Raw genomic sequence first — 9,369 nt, 5'->3', positions numbered from 1 at the left:
TTGTGACAAGCAGGATGTAGGGGTGATGTCAGAACCAGAAGAAACACACAGTGTGGCCAGGTGAAATGTGAATTGCGCTGTTTAATAAATTAACAAAATAAAAGGTTTAAACAAAAACAGCATGTGAAGCCAAAATAAAGTAGACAAACAAAATGAACAGACAGTAACAAACAGGGCACAAACAGTAAACAAGTACGATGCTGGTGCTTCCTCTTCACCTCCTCCCCCTTGTCAGGTGCTTCTCCTTCCTGAGTTGCAGACAGCAGAACTTCTCTTGCCTGCTCCAATTACTGAGGCAGCAGCTCTAGCTTTATAGGCTTCCACTCCAGCAGCCCTAGCTTCAGTCTCCATTTTTCATTCTGCTCCATCTGAGCACCAGTATTCTTATTGATCCTCTCGATTTCTTTAATTCAGCATCTAATTCTGGGTCTACAGGGGAACCCACACTCGCTGCCACCATATGTAACAGAGTGGCACTTACTCTGGTTCGTTTGCTCTTATAAAAACATAGACCAGACACAAACCTGTTTTAAGCGCTTATGCGCACTTTTAATAATACAAAAATAAACAAAACGGAAAACAAAACCTAGCTCCTTCGGAGCACTTACTAAACTTACAGGAACACACTATAAACAGGACAGCTAAGCTGTTTATCCATTAACAAGCAAACACACTGTTATACACACAGTAGCATGGTAACACGGTAATACGCAATCCCTTCTACCTTCCTACTCAGCAGTCAGGACAGCCTGGCTGTCTCCCTTTTAAACTGCACCTGGCTTTAATTTACAATAACTCCCGGTGCAGGTGATAATTTAACAATTAACAATAAAATTAAACAATTAACACATGCATTTGCACGTGCGTTTGGCAGGGAGGATTTTAACCCCCTCCCTGTCTTGCTACACTAGGTTTTACGTTTTAGTGACACATTATATCCTAAATTCTAAAACTATTTTTGCACTGGTACAGAAACAGGCTACATATTTTAAAAATGGACCTTGTTGAAAGGGGTATGTTAGTGTTGTATTGTTATTTCATTTATAATACACACACTACATAGCGCTGTAGATTTTTTGATTGGTATGTAAGAGCAGGAAGGAGGAGCATTAGTGTGCAACAGATATTGTTTAAGATGTTTCTGTATTGGGTCAGCTGTGGACGGAACAGACATACGTAACACCAGAAGTAAAGTGTTTGGAGAGAAAGAAAAATAACTGAGTGAAGCATGCTAGCAAAAATAAAAGTTTATCCAGTCTGCTGAAGCTTGATTAAGGCAGTCTAGGTTGTCTATGAATTTCTAAGGCATGTATGATGATATTTTAAAATAGAACTCCTCTTTCTGGCAGTATTATATTCTGATTGTATTCTGTAATACAAGGCTCTTTACTATGGCAATAAGCATGAATATTTCATTAATTACTTTCACATTCTCTAATTTAACTAGGGGAGTCCCATGGAAAATATTTGGTTCAATATTTCATTTTTGATTGCACATTAAATAGCCTTTCACAGTTTCAATGTTTGGAGAAGCAGAAAAGCACACAATTAATGTGTATATTTATGACAGCAAGCAATATGCTTGAGCAATCTTTGAAAAACTATTCTGCTGGTTTAAATTTATATTACATTTTATATTTGTACAGGTTGCACCAGATGCCAGAGGGCAAACTCAATTTACATCTGAGGTTTGCAGAAGAATTTCTGCTGCAATGACACAAGAGACTGTGAAGTTAAACATCTTGAATGTTGTTACTTTCATCTTCAGACATCAAAACTATTTCAAGAACATGTACAAAAATGGTGAGGTCTTAAAATGTGTTTTATTGTGTTACAATATCAGTATAATATCCAGGCCTGCCACATCCACATTGACTTACTGTTGAAATATGTGTTCATGTTCATGTTCATGTTCAGCAAATGGAGGCACACAACGCCTTACTACGAAATCATATTGTAAGTATGGCCTTTCTTTCATAGGATTATCTATATATCCTTTTATATATTACTGTGGCTTAAATCACCCATCCCCTTAAAATGTTTATCCTTGATTCTGTTCATGTTTTGTTTTTTGTAGTATTCTATATACGCTATATTATAATTGCACTTATGCGTTATTGTCTAGTAAGGCCCACCTCGTGTTGTTAAATATCCAAAGCATTTAACATAACATAACAATAAGGGCCTTATGAGGATACTATTGCTAATAGAAAATGAAGACATTAAAAAAAATAACATTTCCATTTCCAGCACTAGTTTTTGTTGCTAATGAATAAACATTTTCCTCATTATTCCGTGGGTAGTGCAGTTTGCTCAAAATTCCATGAGATCTGGTAGCATTCTTTCTGGCTTCATGCCAACAGTGGATGGTTCTTGGGTATTTCCACTTGCCAAATAATTAAAACAAAAAAATTACCTACTTATAGGAGCTGTTCTTCAGTTCAGGTACATACAGAACGGCGAGCATGGTCTGTGAACAATTTGATAATGATACATACTTGCCCTTTATTAACTTTTATTCTGAATTTACTGTGGGCTAAGGATAAAATCCAGTGATAAATACTCAAGCACACTTCTTAATTTAACAAAAACAATGCAGAAAAACAAAACAGTCCATGGAGCATATAAAGCTTTTAATGGTTTACATATATTAAATAACAAACTTTTGTGTGTGTGTGTGTGTGTGTGTGTGTGTGTGTGTGTGTGTTACAGGGCATGACTTTCACATTGCTTAGATTAGTATAATAAAATAAAAACAACAAGAACAATAAAGCATGCATCATCATGCCTGTTTAAAGGCATGGCTTAAAATTATGTGCTTTTGGTTACTGTAATTGACATGCCTGTTGTTGGCAGTAAAGGACAATTATGCCTCATCTTCACCTTCCTCATCCTCAAACTCGCCCTGCTCATCTGCAGTAGCATCTTGGTATTGCTGGTACTCTGAGACCAAATCATTCATGTTGCTCTCAGCTTCTGTGAATTCCATTTCATCCATACCTTCACCAGTGTACCAGTGCAAGAAAGCCTTGCGCCGGAACATGGCCGTAAACTGCTCTGAGATTCTCTTGAACAGCTCCTGAATGGCGGTGCTGTTGCCGATGAAGGTGGCGGACATTTTGAGGCCTCTAGGTGGGATGTCACAGACGGCGGTCTTGACGTTGTTGGGGATCCATTCCACAAAGTAGCTGCTGTTCTTGTTCTGGACATTGAGCATCTGCTCGTCCACCTCTTTCATGGACATGCGGCCACGGAAAATGGCAGCCACAGTCAGGTATCTGCCATGGCGAGGGTCGCATGCAGCCATCATGTTTTTGGCATCAAACATTTGTTGGGTCAGCTCAGGCACGGTCAAGGCACGGTACAGCTGACTGCCACGGCTGGTCAGAGGAGCAAAACCAGGCATGAAGAAGTGAAGGCGGGGGAAAGGCACCATGTTGACGGCCAGTTTGCGGAGATCTGCGTTCAGCTGGCCAGGGAACCTGAGACACGTGGTGACGCCGCTCATGGTGGCAGACACCAGGTGATTGAGGTCCCCATAGGTTGGCGTGGTGAGCTTCAGCGTACGGAAGCAGATGTCGTATAAGGCTTCGTTGTCAATGCAGTATGTTTCATCAGTATTTTCCACCAACTGGTGTACCGAGAGGGTGGCGTTGTATGGCTCGACCACTGTGTCCGACACCTTGGGGGATGGCATGACGCTGAAGGTGTTCATTATGCGGTCGGGATACTCCTCTCGGATCTTGCTGATGAGGAGGGTGCCCATGCCGGAGCCAGTGCCACCCCCAAGGGAGTGGGTGAGCTGGAAACCCTGCAGGCAGTCACAGCTTTCAGACTCCTTCCGTACCACATCCAGCACTGAGTCCACTAACTCTGCTCCTTCGGTGTAGTGACCCTTTGCCCAGTTGTTACCAGCGCCACTTTGTCCTGAAGAGTTAAAACAACAAATAAAAAGAGTAAAGAATTAAACTGATGTGTAATTGAAAGAGATGAGTCTTGAACCAGCAAGCCTTCCGTCTTGTCCCAAGCCTGTTAAGATTGAAAATACTGCTGTTAGCTTACAGACCCAGAGAATGGAATTATGCATGCACACTTAACACTGGCTTTTGTGGGTCTCTAAAGTATTATTATTATTATTATTATTATTATTATTATTATTATTATTATTATTATTATTATTATTATCATCAACTTTTATAATTGTTCATTGTTTATTTATCTTGAAGAAACATGCTACAGCAAGAAACCAGCAACCCTGTGTTCAGAAACAACAAATAGCACAGCAAATCAGCTGTGCTTGAAATTACTGCTTTGCTTGCTGACAGGCAATATATTTCTAAAGTCTGCACTGCAGCAGACCTACCCCTTTCCTGCAGTAAATAGTATGCTATGACCTCATTTCCACAAGGTAGTTAAAACACCAGTTGGAACAATAATATTTTCTAAAGGACTAAAGTTTCATATTTCTGCTTCAATAGTGCAAAGAAATTCCTTCAGGATAATACAAGGGGTCACAGCTATAGGACAAAATATAACAGGAGCATGTTCAAGGGCTGCAAGTGTGGCCATTGTGTTAGCTTAAATTTCCCACCATCACATACAGGCTACTGAACCACGTTTAGAGGCACTGAAGTTTCTGTTTTTTTTCACTGCTTCACTGAATACTTACCAAAGACAAAGTTATCTGGCCTGAAAATTTGTCCAAAAGGTCCAGACCTGACAGAGTCCATTGTGCCAGGCTCCAGATCCACAAGGATAGCCCGTGGTACATATTTGTTACCTGTGAGATGAACAAAGTGATATTATCAATAAACAAAGTTTGCCATGCAGTCAGCATTACTGTTAACAAGAAATCTGGTATTCCTACTGTACTCAAGAAAAAAAAAACTGCTTATACCAGAAAAAAAAAGCTGCAGAGCTTCATCAAATTGACAAATCAATATGAACTGTCTTTGTCTTTTAACTAGCTTCACTGTATCCATTTTCTAGATAAGCAACATTGTCCACGTTCTTCAGCACTCCTCGTTTAGTCATGCAGATTACTATAGTGTGTATAGCACAGCACATTTAGCCTGGTACAAACTAGCATTTTGTGTGGATTTGCTAATTATCAAAAAGCAAGTTAGTTTTGCAGTGCTAATGTAGCTACAATGCATGATGGTCCCTCTGTGCTTCTCACTCCTGTATGAATTATGTATTTCTGCTTCATATTCTGCAGTGTCTTCTTTTAGCATGTAGGCTGGTGAAGCCTGACTAAATAAAAGTACAGCAATTCTCAGGTCAATTTTTTCTTTTTAAATTGGGTTAAAGTAAAAGGAGTAAAAACCTCCTGTTTGTACACCTTCACCGTGATCATATAAAGTAGATAATACAATAAAGATATATGCTTTCTATTGGCTAAACAGCAAGGGCAATGAATGCATGATTACAATATACAGTTGATTTAATTAACCGGTAATTCTATTAAGCATTTTCACTGTAACAGAATTACTAGTTATGCATTCCCGCTAAACACTTGTGTAACTTTTGTATTTGTTATGATTAAGCAAATAAAGGTTGATTTTAAAGTGTATTTAACCTGATAATTTAAACATTTGATCAACAGTTTCCTTCTGCTTAAAAAAGCTTGAATGGTAATTTGTGAAGGATTTACATGAGGCATCAATAAAGAACAAGGTTACATTTCGGTCAAAAAAGCAGTGGGTCTGATAAATAATGCAAATACGTTACCAGTGGCTTCATTGTAGTAAACGTTGATTCTTTCCAGTTGCAGATCACTGTCACCATGATAGCTGCCAGTGGGATCAATACCGTGCTCATCACTGATCACCTCCCAAAACTGGATCAATCACACATAATGCAATGTTGAATTTAGTATTTCTCATTGTGTCCGCCATTTACCTAGCCAACATTTCACCTGATGGTGTCGTATAATGAAGATTTGGTAGGGGTCTATGGAGAGGTTATAATCGCAGGTCCCAATCCGGCTGATGTACGGACATCAATTAAAATAAAGTACTACTATCAAAGCTGTGAAACTGTCAATTAAAGCGGAACTTGGTAATGAAATATGCATTTTAACAATAGCATGCTCTACAGTCCTAAAATATTAACCCACTCTAGTTCAAAATACACAACACTGGCGTGAAATAGAACAACAACAACAAAAATGAAATAACTAATGCGAGTATACATACAAATGCAGGTACTTACATTCTTAATTAAATGGTACAGTACAGTAGGCCTATATTAAAATTTCAAAATAACACTTATCAAGATCAGTGAGACCGCACCCATCTCCTAGACCACAGCCATTGAAACTGCCACTTGCTTTTTGTAATAACTGAACTTTAGGCTACATGTTATTAATAATATAATATTATTAAAAAACATCCATATAAAGCATGCAAAAATTGAAATGGTTTATTTAGAGAAGCTTACACTTTTTAGTACGCCAATGTCACCTTGCGTCATGAAATGCCTGTTTAATTAAAGAATGCCCCCATCCACACCCCTATAGAAATACAGTATTTGGAGTTTGACAGTTGTTAACTACTTAGAATGACGGTATGCATTTAGTTATTTTCTTTCTCATTGCATACCTTGGCACCGATCTGATTCCCACATTGCCCAGCCTGGAGGTGAACGATCTCTCGCATGTTGATGGCTCTATTGCGTTGTTTGTCGACGTGCCACTATAAGCTGCTACTCGACTGTTTGATGCTCCGGTCTCCAGTTAAATGCAGCACTAACAACTGCAATTTATAAATGTCGTCCAGCCGTGCCCATACACGACCTTGGAATAAAATAGCCGGTTGGTTGATGTCAGGACAATCTGCGGATACTCGCATCACCACTAGCCAATCGGCGTGGTGTAGCAGGGTTTTGATGCACTGTCATTGTGGTACCTAAAGGGGTTTTGTATGAGAGAAATACAATATGTTACGCAGATTTCTGTACCCCATAGACTTCTGTATCCACGTAGATTTGAGGCCTGCGTTTTTCTTTTAGTTTTTTTGTCTTCTTTTTTAATTTGTTTAAATATCGCTGTAGGCGAACGCGTGATAGTTTTGTGTCCGAGCCCCAGTGTTCTGTTGCTCTGCTAGTTTCGTATGCGTGCGCAGGCAATCAGTGCCTCTGCTCCGCTCCACTAATAATTACATTATTATTATTATTATTATTATTATTATTATTATTATTATTATTATTATTATTATTATTAAACTCGGAATGAATGTATTTTTTTTTTGCGTTTGCGACTGCGTTACAATGGTGTTATAATAGTCATGACAAACTTTCCCGTTACAATAAAAAAATTAAAGACCAATATCTAAAGAACGACTTATACCATTACCAAATAATGGTTTCGTATAATCTTACAAATTATACAAAGTAGAAACTCTTATATATGTCAGAAAATATACAGTATTATCATATATATATTATATAATATTATATATATATATATATATATATATATATATATATATATATATATATATATATATATATATATATATCCTGAGACTTGTAAACGCTCTAAACAAAATTACGTAGACTTCTTTTTAAAAAAAAAAAAAAAAAAAAAAATCTAGGTTAAGATAAATGATGATTATTACTTACCAAAGGGTAGCATTGCTAATTTTATTTTCACTTTGAACAAACACGTTCTTGCGTTTATCCCAGGCATAATAATTCTACATTGACAGGTTGAACTCCTTCATAACAATAAAGCTGCATGGGGTATATATAATTCCACAGCAGTGTTTAAGCTATGGAAATCATTATCTCCTGGCTTTCTAGTGTAAAAATAGAAATATGATGCTAATACCATGTCATTTGTGTTTAGGCAGATCGGGATAGGTTGTGAGAGTAACAGAAATTATTCTTTTTATGGGGAGTGATACTTTTTTTGTACACAATGTCATGAAACACAAAGTCAGGTTTCTTAAAAATTCAAAAAATATCTCTATTTTCTAACACAATCAAGAGTTATTCAAAGTAATCCCTTCTTGAGAAACTGTAATCAAATACATTCTTCTACAAAACCTCAAACAAAACTTAAACTATTTTTCAAAGAGCAACTCTTCTAGCCCCTCACTCCTAGCAGAACTAATTATTTAAAAGCTTTTCTGTAAATAAGGTCTACTTGGATTAAATTACATCAGATTGTTTTACAAAAAATAAAAAATAATACAGGAAAAAAAAAACAGGAAAATCAGAGGCCCTATATCTAGAGAACTGTAAACACGTTTGGCACACTGAACAAACAACAAAAAAATTGGAACAAAATGGAACCTTCATTAGAACTGGAACTTTTAACTGGGTGGAGAAACTACATTTTTTGCAATGAAAAAGTACCATCCATCAAACAATATTGCAATTCATAGCAAAAGTTGATAAACTGGGTTCTGCAGAACTTTAATATTGATTTAGAACAGACAAATTGGTTCAGTTTTTGTAGGATTTATGCAATTTTAAAGCTTACATTTTCACTAGAATGTGTTTTACCAGACTCATTGATTAATCTCTCAGCTATCGCTATCGTAATATGACCTATGAGCTGACCTGTGCTGGAAAACACATTCTTGGTAACCAATTAGTTGGAAATAATAGAAACAATTATTAATTCAGGCATTATTGGGACAATACGGTTATATTTTCCAGTAAAATTTCTATGTTTATGTTAATGTTCAATATTTATAAACATTCACATTTTACAATATTTGTAAGGATTTAAATATCCCTTAAATAATCTGTCAAATAAATCTTAACCAAATGTATACAAATAATTGCACTTGTGATAAAAGTTGTAACTTCTTAACACTTCTCTCCAGGCCTCAAAATGTTTCATAAGCAGTGTACCTTGAATCAAATGCATTTTTTAAAACATTATCAACTGTAAAATACCTTTAAAAAATTAAATATGCCCAAATAAACAAATAATTAGATAAATTAAGTTGGATGAAAACCAACAGACCCAACGCACCCTATAGGACTAGAGACTGACACCCCTGAGACAGACAGACTGATAGATTGACAGATATTATATATGGTTGTGGTGGAGTATCCCACCCCTTTGTTTATTATTATTTTGTATTTTATATATTGTTTGGCTGGACGAGCAAAACGCCGTCTGCCATGGTATTGTTTTGTAGTTATTATTTTTAAATACCTTGTGAGGATGCGTGACTGTCAGCTTCTGATTGTTTAACTAGCTGACACTCATGCAGACTTGGTAGACCCGTGCAGAATGTGACCGAGGGATACTATAATAATTAACAGTTGGTTAGTCCCTCGGTCACAAATTAAAAGATTTGCCTTTTGGCTGCATGGGTGAAAGGAGAGCGTCAGAGGCGAGACGTGAGT

General features: G+C 37.0%; 1 protein-coding gene across 1 annotated transcript; it reads right to left on the bottom strand.

Annotated features, from left to right (window-relative positions):
• Window positions 1-1,811: 1,811 nt before the first annotated feature.
• On the bottom strand, window positions 1,812-6,849 carry LOC121314529 (tubulin beta-2B chain). Its single transcript, XM_041247910.1, has 4 exons — window positions 6,603-6,849; window positions 5,731-5,839; window positions 4,670-4,780; window positions 1,812-3,927 (listed from the first exon to the last, which is right to left on the bottom strand). Exons 1-4 carry the CDS (start codon window positions 6,657-6,659, stop codon window positions 2,867-2,869), a joined length of 1,338 nt encoding a protein of 445 aa, XP_041103844.1. The 5' UTR covers window positions 6,660-6,849; the 3' UTR covers window positions 1,812-2,866.
• Window positions 6,850-9,369: the final 2,520 nt, after the last annotated feature.

This window comes from Polyodon spathula, chromosome 4, assembly GCF_017654505.1.
Source record: "Polyodon spathula isolate WHYD16114869_AA chromosome 4, ASM1765450v1, whole genome shotgun sequence".
Taxonomy (NCBI): domain Eukaryota; kingdom Metazoa; phylum Chordata; class Actinopteri; order Acipenseriformes; family Polyodontidae; genus Polyodon; species Polyodon spathula.
This window is presented reverse-complemented; position numbering and strand designations above follow the sequence as displayed.

Coding starts and splice junctions, on each gene's coding strand:
- LOC121314529 (XM_041247910.1), bottom strand. CDS start 6,659: ATGCGAGAGATCGTTCACCTCCAGGCTGGGCAATGTGGGAATCAGATC. Junction 4,781..5,730: donor TTACTACAATGAAGCCACTG/GTAACGTATTTG, acceptor TTCATCTCACAG/GTAACAAATATGTACCACGG. Junction 3,928..4,669: donor GCCAGATAACTTTGTCTTTG/GTAAGTATTCAG, acceptor TTAACTCTTCAG/GACAAAGTGGCGCTGGTAAC.